Source organism: Trachemys scripta, chromosome 1 (assembly GCF_013100865.1).
Source record: "Trachemys scripta elegans isolate TJP31775 chromosome 1, CAS_Tse_1.0, whole genome shotgun sequence".
Taxonomy (NCBI): Eukaryota; Metazoa; Chordata; order Testudines; family Emydidae; genus Trachemys; species Trachemys scripta.
Window position 1 is genome coordinate 165,246,058 of NC_048298.1, and position 18,385 is coordinate 165,264,442.

Consider the following 18,385-nt stretch of genomic DNA (forward strand, 5'->3'; position numbering starts at 1 on the left):
TTTAAGCCTACAGCTGTTAGGGGACAGGGTTATGACCTGGGTCTGGGTTTGCAGCAAGCTAGCAGGTCTGGCTCAAACCAGGCCGGGCATTGAAGTGCAAAGCTGCCTGGACAGGAAAGCAGGGACAGAAGTAGTCTTGGCACATCAGTTGGCAGCCCCAAGGGGGTTTCTGTGATCCAACCCGGCACAACAGTGTCCAGTTCTATTGTTCCCATTTCAAGAAGGCTGTTGATAAATTGGAGCAGGTTCATAGAAGAGCCACGAGAATGATTAAAGGATTAGAAAACATGCCTTATAGTGATAGACTCAAAGAGCTCAATCTATTTAGATTAACAAAGAGAAGATTTAGGAGTGACGGACAAGAGATTATAAATACCTACGTAGGGAACAAATATTTGATAACAGGTTTTTTTAATCTAGCATACAGAGGTATAACAAGATCCAGTGGTTGGAAGTTGAACTAGACAAATTCAGACCGGAAATAAGCTGTACATTTTTAACAGAGAAGGTAATTAATTAATAGTTGTTTCAGTTTACCAGAGGGTCATGGTAGATTCTCCATTGCTGACAATTTAAATATCAAGACTGGATGTTTTTCCAAAAGATACACCTCTACCCTGATATAACACGACCCAATATAACACGAATTTGAATGTAACGCGGTAAAGCAGTGCTCGGGGGGGGAGGGGGACTGTGCACTCGGGCGGATCAAAGCAAGTTCAATATAGGTTTCACCTATAACGCGGTAAGATTTTTTGGCTCCCGAGGAGAATGTTATATTGGGGTAGAGGTGTATGCTCTAGTATAGACAAGACTTATTTGGGGAAAGTTCTATGGCCTGTGCTATGCAGTCAGTAATCCCTTCTGGCCTGGGAATCTATGACTGTATGAAAAATGTTGTTTCCACTTGTTTTTCTCATGTATATCTTCGGATAATTTTTTTTCCTGGTCTGTTTACTGTGCTGACTATTTAGTGTGTGGGGTCCTCTGAGGATTTAAAAATCCAGATTTGTAGTAAGATAAAGAAATGTCTTTTTCTTCTTTTATAATAAGAATGTCATTTGAACAGCTATTTTGATTTCTGCTCAGCTCAGTGGAAAATAAGGAGAAATAATTGCATTGAAAAAAAGACTTTTTTGCTAATTCACTTGTCCTGAGATTAAAGGAAATAACATGCAGCAGTAGATGCGTGAATGGGTGTGTTTTCAATTAAGACTTAGGCTACATCCTTACTACGGGGGAGAGGAGGGAGGTGTCGATTTAAGATACGCAAATTCAGCTGCGTGAATAGCGTAGCTGAATTCGACGTATCGGAGCCGACTTACCCCGCTGTGAGGACGGCGGCAAATTGACCTCCACGGCTCTCCCGTCGACGGCACTTACTCCTACCTGCCCCAGTGGAGTACAAGCGCCGATTCGGGGATCGATTGTCGCATCCCGACGAGACGCGATAATTCGATCCCAGAGAGATCGATTTCTACCCCCCGATTCAGGTGGGTAGTGTAGACGTAGCCTTAGAATGCAGTCTTAAGTTTTATTTTAAATTTTTTGTTTTTGTTTTTAATGTAACAGATTTTTTTTTAAATTACAACTTCTAAAAAGAAGAGGAGACAGGTTCCAACACCTGTCCCATCAGTTTGAGTTCTGGGGGAAGGGGATAAAAATCCCTGAGCAGAAGGAACTGTATCACTGTGCTTCTTGGAATTTGGAGAGGGCAGTCTTTCTAAGCATAAGCAAGGGATTCGCAAGATGCTTCGCTTCGGTTAGCCCAAAAGGACATATAGAGCTTTCACATTACAGCAGCTTCTATTACCTTTTGAAACTTAAGACTATAACTCATTTGCATGAGTATGTTTACCTGCTTTTACCTTGAAAATAACTCTCCTATTTCTTTTTCCTAGTTAATAAATCTCTAGTTAGTTTATTACAGGATTGGCTATTAGAGTTGTCTTCGGTAACAGATCCAAGGTATAATTGACCTGGGATAAATGACTGGTTCTGTGGGACTGGGAGTAACCTGAATATTGTGATTTTTGGTGGAAGGGACCCTCTGTCACAAAGGCAGGCTTGCCTGGGTGGCAAGATAGACCAGAGTGCCCAAGGGGACTATCTGACTTCATGTTAAGGCTGTTCAGGTGCTTGAGAAGTTCACACTCAATATTTGATTGGTGAAATCTAATTATAGAACACAGAACCAGTTTGGGGTTTGTGCCCTGCTTCTTAACAGTCTGCCCTGAGTTTCGCACTCATGGTCGTGAGCCACTCCAGATAACTTGACAGTGTGCTTGTCTGACCAGCATAGGCCATGGGTATAAGAGACCGGGGAGGCTAAGCGTCCCCAAACTGCCTGCCCACTGCTTTTGAAGTGCGCCGCTGCTGAAAGGGTAGCCAGCCATGGCCCCTGTCATGCTCATCCTCTTCCCGCCCTGCTCTGCCTGCATGGGAGCCTTGGGGGAGGGGGTGAAGAGGCGCACACGGACAGTGAGTGGCTGGCCGACCAGCTGGCCGGTGGGTGGGGCCCGGGGCGAAGAGGCGCATGTGTGTGAGTGGCCAGCTGGCTGGCTCATCTGACAGGCAGATGGGGGGGGGTCTGGGGGAGGGGGCAAAGAGGCATGAGCGGTGGGCGGGGGGGTCTGGGGGAGGGGGATCAAAGAGGCGTGAGTGGCGGGGGGGTGTGTGTCTCGGGGAGCTGGCCAAGCATGGGCGGGACTTCTGGGGGAGGAGGCTGAACGGGGTCAGGCCTGGGGGCAGGACCACAGTCCAGGTGTGCGCAGCTTCCCCAATGGAGGAGTTACACCTCGCCCGCGTTTACTAGATATTAAGAGAGAGACAAGGTGGGTGAGGTAACTTTTGTCTCTTTTACCAACAGAAGTTGGTCCCATAAAAGATATTACCTTACCCACCTTGTCTCTGTAATATCGTGGGACCAACATGGCTACAATTACACTGCATGCAGGTATGAATGTGCATTTTTAGTGGTGTGTGTATGAATGAGAGGGTGGTAGAGCATAAATGAGCTCTTATAAAGCCTACAGAGGAGTGGCACATAACCAGGCTGAGAGTAGCTATGAGTCAAATAACGATTTACTCTGTAAAGTCCCACAGGTGTTCATGTTTGAGTTAAAAGAAGCTACATATCTAACCTTGAGAAACGTCATTTCCACCTAAGTTTTTGGTTACCCAGATATAACAAATTGGGGTTATCCTCAACATTTTTATTATAAATGTTATTGAAACATTTTCTATGACCATTCCTTTGGGGGAAGGGAGCAAAAACTTTGGTATAAAATAAAGACTGGCAAAGCTGTTCTTTTGGGTTTGTAGTTTTACGTCTTAGTGAATTAAAATGGGAGTTGTTTTCTCCACTATTTGTTCTTCTTTGAACAAAGTGTATAAATATTGAATTGGCTTTTATAATGTCCTTTTATCTGAGGACTATAGGCCCCAGCAGCACCTTTTTTAGGTTATTGGCTAAGGATTGTTTCTTGGATATAAATTTGAGTTTGGGGATTTTAATCTAATCTTTTAAATTTAGATATTTGTAATGTTTCTATAATACATCTGTATAGCTTTATTTTAGTGTGAGGTGTTGGCTTAGTTAATTATCTATATATATAAATAAAATACAAAACTCAAACTTTGTCTAGTCAATGTTCCATCATTGAACCAGACATCTGGGGTCTTTAAATCTCTTGACAATCTGTCATTGTTACTGTGTGTGTGTGTGTGTGTGTGTGTGTGAGAGAGAGAGAGAGATGAAATTTCAGTCTGCATGCAGGACTGTGATTGTATCAGAACTGCTCGGGTACCCTGATATATTGGGTTGGGAGAGCAGAACGCAGGATGTTTTTCACTGAGGGCTGCTGCCTTTGGAATTCTTTCCCCCTGAATACCTGCTCTTCTCCCTTCTGGCACTGGTATGGTCTGTGGTCTGAAGATCATAGGGAAAAGAGCTATCTGATGCCATGTACTGGTGAGGTGGAGGAAGAGATAATGAATCCAACCTTATTTGTATGGTTGATAGCCACCATGCCAGTGTGAACATTTTGGTCATTTTAGTTAAAATTCCCTTAAGTTTTGGATGTGTGGGGTAATGAAATGTTAGGTCCTTCTACCTGGTGGAAAGGACTTTGCTTAAAGAATATGCTATTTTCCCCCAGGCAGCCCCTTGCTGAGCTGCAGAGTGCAATGACAGAACAGAATGAATTCCAGTGAGGAGCTCCCTTTTACCCAGCACCCACAGAACTGAAATTGCTATAGCTGGTGGTGCCTTAGGCACGAGTGTAACTTCCCATAGTTCTGGTTTCCAATGCATACAGAGAAGACATCGATGCATCCAAGGGCAAAACTGAGGCCAAAGTTGGTTGCTTGTTCACAATTCCAGATCCCTATTTCCTTTATGCATTGTTCATGCAGAAATAGCTGTGAGCCAGAAGAGCATGCTAGGTCCTAATGTGCAAATGAAATGTACCATGTGTCTTATTTGGGGGTAGAATTCCTATTGGGTGCATTGAAGTCCTGCCACAAGAAGTAACTTGACCTGGATTCTCTCAGCACTGTGGACACACTGGAAAGTCTACGTGATTGTAAAGGTGATGAGGTGACCTATTTGCAGCCCCTTCAGCACCAATTTCCTGTCTTATCTTTGTACATCTTAGATGAATTGATATTTGGCTTTGTTTTTGAGGTAATATATGGCTGTGCACCTACTGTGTTGAGCTGCTAATAGAAATGTGGGGGAGGAGAGTTCCTGCTCTCCATTAGCTAGTGTCATCTTTGTGGTTTTGAAAGGCTTGTGTCTGACACCACATGCAGTATGGTAATCATAGGAACAAGCCCTCTGTTGTTTGCAGTTAGGACAGGGGAGGTGATGAGGAGGCGATACAGGCTGATTGTAGCCTGCAGACTCTCGATGCAGGTGCTAGTTCTCCCCAGAGCAGAGGCACACCGACCAAAAGGGAAGACACACACAAATCAAGAAGTAAAAATAACCAATGAGTTGCTTAATCAATGGGGTTCTTTATTAAAAAAAAATCCCAATGAACCAATGGTTAAATTGGGGAGTAGCAGTTTTATAGTATCAATACCACTTTTTAGATTTCAAGGAGGTTTGAGCTTGTCATAGTCTTGGTTAGCCTACACATCTAGATACCTGAATTGCCTTTTTAAGACACTAGGTGGAATCTCAGTGCTATGATCACATAACTGTATAACTGTACAACCCAGCTCGCCATCTGTCATGGTGGTTGCGATCTGCATCATCTGAAAGGATTCAATTTTAAGGCTATGTTTATATCCAGGTAGTTATGCTGTTTTTCACTCACAACAGTTGGTCTTGTTTAAAATATACTCTCCTCCTTTCCGGGATAAAAACATTGGAGGGTACGTTGTCTTCATGGCAGTGCAAGCAAAATAACCTCCATTATTCAGGATTGAGAAGTTCCAGACTCAGACTCCATCATCTCATATGGGCACACACACAACAGTGTGGGACAAATTTGTGTAGCTTTTAACTGTCTGTTAGTCACTTTATAATTACTAGAGCTGACAGGAGGATGACAAGTCTATTTGATGGCAACTTTTAAGTTTCAAAATTTGTGTTCCACTGAGGCCTATACCTGGGTCTTCCACCTCCCTGGCCAGTACTCTAATCACTCAGCTATTCAATTAGAGTGTCTCTCTTCCTGCCCTTCCCCTCAAAAAACCTTTCATGAACATTCCATGGAAACCAATATGTCTCCATGAAACAGTTTGGCTTAGATAAAACAGAACATTTTGCCAAAATTTGCCAAAGATTCCAACCAGCTCTAATGATTACACTGTCTTTTTTGAGCAAAGTAATTTGAAAGTGACTGGATTTAAATACTTAAAGTTAGGCTTTGAAGCTAACTCTAGTTTTGTGATAAATAGGTGCCATTTTACATCTCTGGTGCTGCATACTATACAGAAGTACTGGAACCTTAATATTTTTTCTGAATGGAAAGATTCTGCAGAGCAGAAAAATCATGGAATACATGAACACACTGGAGAATATATTGTCTGGAGCAATCCCACAATGGCAAGGAGAAAGACTAGACTATCTTATATTGTAGGTCGTTTCCTGTCTAATATACCCTTGCCTTGCAAAACTGTCATGAAAACATACATCTTGGGCACAAAATGCACTCATCCCACTCTTTCCTATGACTGAATAATTACAGGTACTGATGAATCTAAAGAGATTTTATTTGCCTTAAAACAAACAAGCATTCATTACTTCAAGGGAGTGGGGAATAGAATTTTGCTGTTCATTTCTTTAGTTGAAGATTAGAACTGGTTGATTGAATATTTTATTTTTTGTAGCTCTATATAAAACAAGCTTGGCATGTTTAAGTTTCACATGCTACTCCTGACATCTTCCTGCTTCACTCAAAAATCCAACAGCTATATGGGAAAGTGGATGGCTCAGGGGAGCAGTAATAGGATACAAAGCAAAGTACATCACAAAGTTGCCAGTTTGAATCTAGCCTGGGTCTCTAGCAGTTTAAAGGTTTTTAACCTTCTGATGTCTGTAGAATGGCTTGTGTGGAGAGAGTGAGGCTTTTCAGTTCAGTTTCTAGCGGATGTGTATCCACATGATTACATCATAGTCACAGTTGATTACCTCGGTGAGCACCCTCAGCAGAGGCCCGGGATTTGCCGGGATTTAATGGGTCCTAGACAGTAAGTCCCTTTGTCAACGTTAGAAGTAGCCCCTTTAGGGCAATACTGAGGCACAATGAAGGGTGGATAGGAAGAGTAATCTGGGAGAATCTTGGGCTGCTACTTGAGTCTTTGCACTTTTGGCAGAGGATGTCTGTTTCAAGGGCTGTTAATCTGGTACCCTTCACCAGCATTGAAGTCATTTACATTTAGTTTGCTGTTGCAAACTGCCTTGCTGAGTAGAGGATTTTATTTCTCAGCCTCTGAATGAGTATGGGAGGCTGACCTACCCTCTGCTAGTACAGTCTATGGTCTTGATTGCCTTTATGAATTACTGAAACTGTGGCTTCACTGATTTCCCCTCCCCCACCACACACACATTAGCCACCACCTTTTAAAAAGCTATTGAAAGAGCAACAGAGCTTGCACTCTTTTTTTCATGCTCTGTAACTAAAATTAATCAAATATTTGTAAAATGTTACCTGCTACTTACTCTACTACTTACGGACTACAGTAAAAAAAACAAACCTCTAACACAAAAAGACCATGAGGGCCCTTGTCAAACAGTGCATCATTATTGAGTTGGGACCATTAGAATTAGTTTGTTAGGGATATGCGAGGTGGTTTGGGTAATGTAGGAACTATCCCAAACCTTTGCATCATGGAAACTTCTCCGGGGTTTGGATACATGGTTGTCATTTTCACACCTCTCTGTTCTCCCTGGTTCTAATCAAGAGCAGAAGAGCTGAAATATACTGAGAGAGGAGCTGTTCCTGCCACGTTTCTAGCTCAGCTGGAAATTGTTAGTACTAGAAAACGTATGAAAGCCAAGATTCCCAGCAGGGCAGGCACCAGCTAAAGATGCAGGTGCTTGGGGCGGTCAATACCAAGCGGCAGCACTCCAGCCGCTATTGGGGCGGCACGTCTGGGTCTTTGGCGGCAATTCGGCGGCGGGTCCCTCAGTCCCTCTCGGAACGAAGGACCTGCCGCCGAATTGCCGCCAAAGAGTGGAGCGGCGTGATCGTGCTGTCACGGCATTTTTTAATTTTTATTTTTTTGTCTCTTGGGGCAGCAGAAATCCTGGAGCCGGCCCTGATTCCCAGCCTGGTTTTGTTCTTGTATATGGCTTATTGAGCCTGGTGGAGGGAGGGAAATCCCCACTTCTGGATACTTTTCCATACCAAACTTCAGAACTTCTTGAGATGTGCTCATCCTTGCTTCTAGAAGAGGGTGTTACTAATCAGTAGAGATGAGTGAACTCAGAGTTCAAGATTTCACACACTTCTCTAACTAGGTTTTAGATTCAGAAAACTTTTTCTATATCATTTAAACCCTTGTCTTTTTTCTGTAGTAGGTGATAGAATCTTTTAAAAAGACGTCTTTATTTTCCTAGCTAGAAGAGAAGCATATGTTCTGTATTAGGGATCAGAGGCCTAGTACCCCTCAACATTAGGCTGATGCAAATGGGTGCCCTATATTTGGTACATACAATTTTTAGGGCTGTTGATTAATTGCAGTTAACTCATGTGATTAACTCAAAAAAATTAATCACGATTAAAAAAATAATCATGATTAATCACAGTTTTAATCGCACTGTTAAACAATAGAATACCAATTGAAATTTATTAAATATTTTGGATGTTTTTCTACATTTTCATATACACCTCTACCCTGATATAACGCGACCCAATATAACACGAATTCGGATATAATGCGGTAAAGCAGCGCTCCGGGGGGGTAGGGCTGCATGCTCCAGCGGATCAAAGCAAGTTCGATATAACGCGGTTTCACCTATAATGCGGTAAGATTTTTGGCTCCCGAGGACAGCGTTATATCGGGGTAGAGGTGTATATTGTATTCTGTGTTGTAATTGAAATCAAAATACATATTATTTTTGATTACAAATATTTGCACTGTAAAAATAATAAACAAAAGAAATAGTATTTTTCAATTCACCACATAAAAGTACTGTAGTGCAATCTTTGTCGTGAAAGTGCAACTTACAAATGTAGATTTTTTTTGTTACATAACTGCGCTCAAAAACAAAACAATGTAAAACTTCAGAGCCTACAAGTCCACTCAGTCCTACTTCTTGTTCAGTCAATCGCTAAGACAAACAGGTTTGTTTACATTTACAGGAGATAATGCTGCCCTCTTCTTATTTACAATGTCACCAGAAAGTGAGAACAGGCATTTGCATGGCATGTTTGTAGCTGGCATTGCAAGGTATTTACGGGCCAGATACGCTAAACAATCGTATGGCCCTTCATGCTTTAGCCACCATTCCAGAGGACATGCTTCCATGCTGATGACGCTCGTTAAAAAAATAATGCGTTAATTAAATTTGTGACTGAACTCATTGGGGGAGAATTGTATATCCCCTACTCTGTTTTAGCCGCATTCTGCCATACATTTCGTGTTATAGCAGTCTTGGATGATGACCCAGCACATCTAGTTCATTTTAAGAACACTTTCGCTGTAGTTTTCACAAAACACAAAGAAGGAATCAATGTGAGATTTCTAACTGACACAAGGTTTAAGAATCTGAAGTGCCGTCCAAAATCTGAGAGGGATGAGGTGTGGAACATGCTTTCAGAAGTCTTAAAAGAGCAACACTCTGATGCAGAAGCTACAGAACCTGAACCACCAAAAAAGAAAATCAACCTTCTGCTGGTGGCATCTGACTCAGATGATGAAAATGAACATGTGTCAGTCTGCACTGCTTTGGATTGTTATTGAGCAGAACCCGTCATCAGCATGGATGCATGTCCTCTGGAATGATGGTTGAAATACGAAGGGACATATGAATCTTTAGCGCATCTGGCACATAAATATCTTGCAACACTGGCTACAACAGTGCCATGCCAACACTTTCAGGTGACGCTGTAAGTAAGAAGTGGGCAGCATTCTCTCCTGCAAATTTAAACAAACTTGTCCTAGTGATTGGCTGAACAAGAAGTAGGACTGAGTGGACTTGCAGGCTCTAAAATGTTACATTGTTTATTTTTGAATGCAGTTATTTTTTTGTACATAATTCTACATTTGTAGGTTCAACTTTCATGATAAAGAGATTGCCTTACAGTACTTATATTAGGTGAATTGAAAAATACTATTTCTTTTGTTTTTTTACAGTGCAAATACTTGTAATCAAAAATAAATATAAAGTGAGCACTGTACACTTTGTATTCTGTGTTGTAATTGAAATTAGTATATTTGAAAATGTAGAAAACATCCAAAATATTTAAATAAATTGCATTCTATTATTGTTTAAAAGTGCGATTAATCATGCAATTAATAGCAATTAATTTTTTTAATCGCTTGACAGCCCTAATAATTTTTAATTCTCTTTTTTCCTCCCTCACTCCTTGAAGCCCCCAGAATATGAAAACAATAGCACTTAAGTCAAAATTTCATACCCAGGATGTTCAAGTTCATAAGTGTGGAAAAAGGAAGTCTGCCTTTTCTGCTAAATGATAATGAATGGGATGGAGTAAACTGGGATTTTTTTATTTCTAACAACATTTTGCTGGGGTTCATGGCTCCTTTTCAACAAGCTATACAAGTAATTTGATAAGATGGCTGGTACCAAGCCATGCTGAAAAGGAAGAGAAGCTATAGAGAATATGGTCGAATACTTGAGAATTTCTTAAATGTTATTAAAACCACTGCAAATTAGAGTGATGATTATTTCACTCCGTTCTAGGGAGGTGTGATTTTCTGCATGCGTGTGTGCGTGTTGTGCCGTGTGATTGTTAATGGTCTTCTGGCTCTTTAAGAAGATTTCTGCACTGTGGTTATTTGGCAGTGTGCTTTAACCAGTAACTAGTGTGGGGAGGTTTGTACTTTTCTGACAGCTCATAAGCGGCAGAAGAGGCTTCTAATGCTCTTTCTTTGCTGTGAGAGGAAAGGGTCTGCTGATAATTGTCCGAGATTTCAATCTGATGGTACTCCAGAAAATAATGAGGATCAGGGGTTGGCTGATTGGGCGTGGAAGAAGCAGCCTTATTGTGGCTCTCCTGTGGGCAGCATTGGGAATAAAAGCTGCAGGTAAGTAGAGCCCTGCAAATCTGGGGTTATCCATGGACCATGTTTGCAGATCATGGCTTGGATGCGGATACAAATTTTGTATCTGCCAGGGCTTTACAGGTAAGGCCAAGCCAGGCAAGACGTAGCATGTTGCCATCATTTTTCAAGCCCAATCTAGAAGTTAGTTTTGTATACTGAAGAGAGAAGCTGTCTGGGGAATGGGAAAGGAGGGGTGTATCTCAATACCCTTCCTAGACAGACTCTGAATCACGTCTGTCTCCTCATGTCTTCTCCATTGGTAAATTTAGCTCCCTGGCACAGTGACTGAGGGTGTGTTCCCACGGCAAGTGAAAGGTGTGATTGTAGCTCTATACCCATGCTAGCTTTAATCTAGCTAGCACAGGTAACGACAGCAGTATAGGCATGAGGGGGCACAGGCTTTAAGCACTAGCCAGCAAGGAGAGTATAAGCCTCCAGGGACCCTAGGTTGCTAGCCTCTGCTGAAGCTGTCCCCCCACATCTACACCGCCATTGTTACCCATGCTGGCTAGATTAAAGCTCAGGTCGTTTGCCTATCCATTCTACAATCACACTGTTCACTTGCAGTGTGGACATAGCCTGAGAGAGAAGCTGAACTCTGACCTCAGAAGACGGAATATCCAGAGCTGGCTAGAAAAAGGTTTAATTTTCCCGTGAAACATTGTGATTGTTCTTTTGAAAAATACAAAAGTTTTCAGTCAAACTACTGAAAATGGAAAATGTTGGGTTTTTAGGTTTTCTAATGAAAATAAACTTTTTTTGAGGAAAGCTGACATTTATCAAACCCGATTTTCTGTTGAAGCTCTCCTGGGCAGAAAATATTTGGCCAACCTGCATGTCCTAGACCTTGTAGAAGATAGGTGAGGGATACTGTGATATCCCTCCTCACACAGCTCCGCAGAAGGGCTGCCAAGAAACACAGAGGTTATGGGAAAAGCCAAATTATTAATGATTTGTATTACAACAGCACCTGGAGGCATTAACCAAGGTCAGGGCCTCATTGTGCTAAGCAATGTGCATGCAGAGTATGAGACGATCCCTACCCCAAGAGCTTACAAGTGACCTGAAAGATACTAGGCAGGTTAATGCTCATACAATAGCCTCTCCAGTTAATGGGTCTGCTCTCTTACTCTCCAGGATGTGACATGCTTGAAATCCAATACCCATCAGCCCGCGTTAAGCTTAAAGAAGGAGATCCCCTGACCTTGAATTGCACAGTGTGGTATGAAAAGGAACAGGAACAGAAACAGTCTTCAGATCTGAAGGTCTACTGGTGTAAACAGGTGGAAAATCAGAGCAGCTGTGCTAAGGTTGGCGAAGAGCTGGAACGCTTGCTATCAACAATGAGCTTAAATCCCCAAGCAAGGGTCAGCTTGTCTCTGCTCCTGGAGATTCATAATGTCAGCCGTTCAGACAGCGGTGGTTACCAGTGCAGAGCCAGTGCAAATAACCAGATTGCTATCGGTCACTATATCCGAGTGGAAGTAACAGGTAAGCAGTGAAAAGCAACAGAGGGTCCTGTGGCACCTTTGAGACTAACAGAAGTACTGGGAGCATAAGCTTTCGTGGGTAAGAACCTCACTTCTTCAGATGCCTTGCATCTGAAGAAGTGAGGTTCTTACCCACGAAAGCTTATGCTCCCAGTACTTCTGTTAGTCTCAAAGGTGCCACAGGACCCTCTGTTGCTTTTCACTGCTTACCTGTTACTTCCACTCGGATATAGTGACCGATAGCAATCTGGTTATTTGCACTGGCTCTGCACTGGTAACCACCGCTGTCTGAACGGCTGACATTATGAATCTCCAGGAGCAGAGACAAGCTGACCCTTGCTTGGGGATTTAAGCTCATTGTTGATAGCAAGCGTTCCAGCTCTTCGCCAACCTTAGCACAGCTGCTCTGATTTTCCACCTGTTTACACCAGTAGACCTTCAGATCTGAAGACTGTTTCTGTTCCTGTTCCTTTTCATACCACACTGTGCAATNTACCTAACTAAACGCTCTTCCGATCTCGCGTTTAGTTAGGTATGGGTAAGAACCTCACTTCTTCAGATGCAAGGCATCTGAAGAAGTGAGGTTCTTACCCACGAAAGCTTATGCTCCCAGTACTTCTGTTAGTCTCAAAGGTGCCACAGGACCCTCTGTTGCTTTTTACAGATTCAGACTAACACGGCTACCCCTCAGGTAAGCAGTGGTAGCTTTAAGATTTGTTTGGGCAGTGAGGTGCTAGAGGCGAGAGGGGTAAATGCAACACATTCTTGTCCTTTACATTTGTCCTTTACATATGATAAAAAAATGTCAATGAATTGCATCATCTCATCCTGATGCAATGATATCACACACTAATGTCACCTCATGATATAGCATTGCCATATTATGACACTTGGAATCAGTTTAAGGCTTTTTAATTGTCTCTCCAGTTTGGCTCACTGGATGTGGGACAGGAATGTGATAATTGAGGTGTTCTTGAATTTCAGATTGGCTGATGGCGCCACTTGATCTACTAGGGGTGGGAGCAGCCTCCAGCTTTGCATTGTGGGTACCAAAGCAGTTCTTGTAGGTAATTATAGGGGGAGAACAAGGGCATGACGAAAAGAGTGTTAGATTGAGGTGCTGCCAGTCTGTAACTCAGAGGCAAAGTTCACTCCCACACTGGCTCGCCTGGTACTTGCTCCTGTTTTTAACCACAGAACCTGATAAATTCACACGTGGCAAAGAAATGCTTTAAATTGATGACTGGGTGTATATGAGCATGGAATCATCAGTCTTGTGGGTGAGGATCACCCACGGCTGCCTTGAGGTGAATGTAGATTTTGTGAGGGTCGGTGCTTACAGAGATGGAGCTCACAAGGTCAGGGCCAGCACTGCTGAGCTACTTCTCACAGAGCTGAACTACTTTTCCATTTCACATGAATAAGAAAAAAGTGTTGCATAGAGAAAGGGCAGGAAGGGCTGAGAAACACCAGGGTCCCTGCCACCTGCCCCCTGAATCTTCTCGGTTGATCATGCAATCTGTTCTCATCTGAGCTACCAAATGACCCCTGCTCAGTGCTCCAAAGGAAAGGATCATCCCTTCCCCTGAACCTTCCGAAGTCCCTGCCAGTATCTCCTAGGGGTAAAGTCACTCCTAACACAAAACTGGGTGATCAATACATCCCTGTGCTGGATACAGAGTGCTCCTGAGCCAGACAGAGGAGAGTGGCTGAAAACCCAGCTGTCAAGCAAGTGCTGTTTGGGAAATTCTCCAGAAGTTCAGGGCAGGTTTGCCCAGCTAATAAGCCAGCCGGGAAGTCAGAGAAAGGCGAGCATGCAGAAGCACAGCCCTGAAGGAATCATTCGTACCATGGGCAGTAGCCAGTGGGATACACCCTTGAGAACAGGCAGTAGTGTGTGTGGACTCTTATGCTGTAGCTTGAGGGAGGAGGGTCAGACAGATGTGGAGCGTGTGTGTGTTTTACATTGTGCCCATGCTTGGTCACTTGCTGTGCACTTAGGCAGTGCCAAAGCTATTGCCCCTGTGAATCCAAGCAGTTCCCTAGTCCAGACATTCTCTGTTCCACTGCCTTGTCTACAAATATAAACTAACATGCTATTCTGCCTCTAAATGACTCTCTCTTTCCACTTGAGCATCACTCTCCTTTCCTTCTGTGTTCCAGATCCTGGTTCCAGCTCCCCAGACCTGCCATCATCAGTTGGCCCCACTTCTTTTCACTTACACAAAGAAAGGATTTGCCTTGCAGCCACACTATTACTTTATGCTTGCTTTTGCTCTCCCCATCCCCTCACCCCCACCTGTACACATAATGAGTGAGCTGTGGACCACAGTTGCTAAAAGTGGCAACCAAACCTGAACTCGACCACACTGGAGTCACCTCATCAGTTCTTATGCATCATCTTCATAATGCAGTGCAGCATTGTAACACCCCAGTGTGGTGTTATGCTGGACCCTGCCAGAGTCACATCTGTGCTACTCTGACTGGGAGGAGCAGGTTCATGTTCTTTCCAAGCCGCTCACCCAGCCTAATTGTTAACAATGCATCAAAATTATATTCTCATTCACCGTGTTTCCCCTTTCATGCTGCCAGGAGCTTTCTCCAAAATGTTTCAACTCACTTTTCTTTCTTTTTTTTCTTTAGCTGCCTTCTCTGTGGCTTAAGAAAGCCGCTGTGGTTTGAGTTTACAGTGAGACAGTTCTGCCAAGTGTTTTTACTTACCTGCACTTTGTTCATGCTTGTAGCAGAAGAATTAAACCTTGTGAGTTCTTTGAACACCACAGGGAGTCCAGAGGCTATCTCCCAGGGCAGCAAAGCTCCAAGGATGGATTCCTGGCTGGAAAAGACATGGGCACTGATCATGATACTCTGGCTGACCCTTTCTTAAAAGGTAGGAAAAGATGTATATATTCTCTCTAGAGAGAGATGCTGTGATCTGCCATCCTCTAAAATCATGGTAGAGCCACACAGCTGGGTTTTCAGAATGACCCCGTTTTCCTTTTTCTTGAGAAAACCGCTATTTTGTAGAATGCTTCATCTCCCATCACTGCCATACCATAGAGGTTAATGGACTAGAGTCCCCATCCAGGAAGGCAGAGTGAACCCCACTAGTAGTAATGCCTGTGCTTTCATGGGGTTGGCACAAGGTGCCACTGCTCCAAGCTTGGTCTCCTGCAGGCAGTAATAGTGACATCTGTGGTTTTCTGACTTCTTGTATGAAGCAGGCTGTGTGGCCTCAGAGCTGATTTGGCTTATGGGCTCTAAGTGTTGCCTGTTTTATGTGGTCATGAGCCCCTGGGGATTCGCAGGCAGCCCTGATATGTGTTAATGTGACCCGAGCCATTGTGCAAACAAATATTGAGTGTGAACCCATTTAGTTGATTTTAAAATGAGATGGCCGTCTTAGGGCCATGATGACCCTTCAGCATGAACTTTGGGATGACTTTTGGGGACTTACGCTGGTCTGTATTTGGACAAGCTTATGCTTTGTTAATGTGGACATAGTACTTGACTCATTAATGGGCAGCTAGTTGTTTTTATTTCTTAGGGCACATGTGATGAAGATATGGTTTCTGGTGCTTGGGCAGATTCCTCTAAATGGCAGAGTAAAAGTTAATGGACTAAACTCCTATAAAGTTGTAATAGCAAATTCATTGTATTGCACGGGACTGCATTTCAGCGTTTCATGGAAGACTGTTTCCGAAGAAGGATTTTCAGTGGCTTAATGTCTGAGCACCTGGATGGCAGCTCTGCAGGATTATTTATTGTTTCCTACACTAGTGGTTAACCCGTCAACACCCCCTCATCAGACAGAGGGACTCACGCTCGTCAGCATTGGAAGTGAAATTCTGTAGTCTCTGATATCAGTCTTGTGCGTTTTGTCTCCACTATAACTGAGGATGGATTTCTCAGTGTAGAGCATTTAAAGGGCAGGAAGAGATTTCTTTCCATGTCTTCTTTCTGGACCTATCCAGAGAGAGCTTCTAGCACTCCTTGCCTCAACCTGCTACACTCCCTCTTTAAAGAAAGATTCCACAGTGCTTCTCTCCTGTGGCCATTCTGTCATCTGCATTGTCTTCTACCATGTTCTGTTCTACCACCTACTCTCTCTGGGTTGCTTTAAGGGTGCTGGAAGCTCTTATCTAATCCCAAGCAGTGGGAGGTAGAATTCTGTAAACAGGGTTTTGCAGCTTTTGTAGCTTTAGGATTCCAATTGGATTTATACTGCAGGTCAGTTTGGGGAATTGGAAAAAGAGACCTTCTAGGGATTAGCTCCTAGATACACCTCTACCCCGATATAACACGACCCGATATAACACGAATTCGGATATAACACGGTAAAGCAGTGCTCCGGGGGGGGGGGGGGGGGAGAGGGGGGGCGCTGCGCACTCCAGCGGATCAAAGCAAGTTCGATATAACGCGGTAAGATTTTTTGGCTCCCAAGGACAGTGTTATATCCGGGTAGAGGTGTACTTGTTTGTTAGTTTAGGCCCAAAATTATGTGGGTAGGAAGAGGGAACAATATAAGTCTTTTTAATTTTCAGTTACAACTTCTTTGGGGAGCAATTGAACAGGATATCCTCCATGTGTACATTGTGGGCTTCTCAGAGCAGGGGTCAGACCTTCTTCTGTTTGGAAAACGAGCACACTGTGGGTATTACTGGAAATAGCTAAGTAATAACTGTAACCCTAAGCACAGCAGCAGTGGGATAGTGCATGAGAACTTGAAAATGAAAATGACTAAAGATTTAAAGACTAAATAGAATGTTCTACAAACAGAGATCATAAATGTGCAAATTATTTTTTAAAAATTCTTCAGTTTTAATAATTGTAGGATTTTTAAATACAGTATTTTATCTTGACTGTATGCTTTTAAAAACAGATGGCTTTTTTGCAGACATAATTCTATAAATCTGCTTTTGGGGGAATAGGGAGCTCCTTTTAGACACAACGTTTGCTACCAAATCTACGTGGGAAGGTGCTATGTTTATATCTGTTGGCACATTCATGAGCATGATGCCTCTTGGTATCTTTGTTTCAAAGTCCCTGAGTAGCTGCCCTGATGCTGGTGTTTGATAAGCATTTCTGACCTATGCCATGTTGTAATAGTTGTGTGTGCAGCATGGACTGTAAAGGCAGAGAATTATCCTATAAATGAATAAAATACATAAGTCATATGATGTCTATCTCCCTAGTTATCACTGAGAATTATCCTAGTTATTTATCGACTCTGAAGGGCTGTGCTGCTTTTTATGTATACTCTGTGATTCCTTTTGTCACAAGGAACCAATGTTAACCTGACATTAAATGCTCCACCTGAGTTGTTGAAATAATAAAGTGTTTGTTTATGGCTGATAGAAGCTGGTGCTCAAAGGGCATCCTCACTTTGCAGAGGCAGCATACAGCATGTGCGTCTCATCAGGCATGTTGGGCAGGAAGAACACTCTGTGATGCTGTGGTTTGGGTTCCACTAAAATGACTCAGGCTCCGCTGAGGTGTTTTTAGGACTGTTATTCAGCAGACAGTACGCTGTACAGTTACACACAGGAAATACTATTCTATTTCTGTAGCATAGTGTAGCTATACTTCCATCTAGTGGTGAAAATATAAGTAGCAATATATAAAGAGACCAAGGAGAAGTCTCATATTTTAAACTTTGCCAGGCATTGGAAGAGAAAGTAAGGATTGTACCCGCAGAGAGACGCACTTTACTTAAGAAGCTAAAATCTCTTTGAACTCTCTTGAGTTTCTATATTCTATACAACATACAAGGTATAAGTCTTTTCATATACAGCAGCTACAAGACAAGTTGTTGTAACCCACAACCCCCAGGCTATATATAATCCTTTCAGTAAAATGCACAACCCTTGATCACAGCAGGGCCATAGTTAATAGGAGACCACGCAGCACTTCTATACTGTGAGAAAGAGTTGAATGTATGTTTCCAGGATGGCTTGGAAGAAACAGAACATATTCCTTAGTTAAGCTACACTCAGTGTGACTCCTGTTTCTATGGAATAGCTACACGTTATTTATATGACCAATACTGACAAAAAGTGGGGTCCCAGATAGGCTGTAGACTCTCTGTAGCCCTGTGCTCCCAGTGCCCTTCTAGCATGGGAGAGTTTGATTCCCAAAGCTCAAACGTT

At 42.9% G+C, this 18,385-nt stretch overlaps 1 protein-coding gene across 2 annotated transcripts; it reads left to right on the forward strand.

Annotated features, from left to right (window-relative positions):
- Positions 1-10,506: 10,506 nt before the first annotated feature.
- LOC117888599 (vascular endothelial growth factor receptor 3-like) lies at positions 10,507-16,610 on the forward strand. Of its 2 annotated transcripts, none has more exons than XM_034792149.1 (4): positions 10,507-10,728; positions 11,884-12,237; positions 14,981-15,126; positions 15,784-16,610. In XM_034792149.1, the coding sequence occupies exons 1-3, from the start codon at positions 10,623-10,625 to the stop codon at positions 15,121-15,123; spliced, it is 603 nt and encodes a 200-aa protein (XP_034648040.1). In that variant the 5' UTR covers positions 10,507-10,622; the 3' UTR covers positions 15,124-15,126; positions 15,784-16,610. The 2 variants fall into 2 exon arrangements, with proteins under 2 accessions (XP_034648040.1, XP_034648049.1); XM_034792158.1 differs by having other exon boundaries at positions 15,020-15,126.
- Positions 16,611-18,385: the final 1,775 nt, after the last annotated feature.

What these genes read in the sequence shown, in the direction of transcription:
- LOC117888599 (XM_034792149.1), top strand. Translation starts at nt 10,623, where the DNA reads ATGGTACTCCAGAAAATAATGAGGATCAGGGGTTGGCTGATTGGGCGT. An exon ending in ATTGGGAATAAAAGCTGCAG is followed by an intron (nt 10,729 to 11,883) that starts GTAAGTAGAGCC and finishes CTTACTCTCCAG; the next exon opens with GATGTGACATGCTTGAAATC. An exon ending in TATCCGAGTGGAAGTAACAG is followed by an intron (nt 12,238 to 14,980) that starts GTAAGCAGTGAA and finishes TCATGCTTGTAG; the next exon opens with CAGAAGAATTAAACCTTGTG.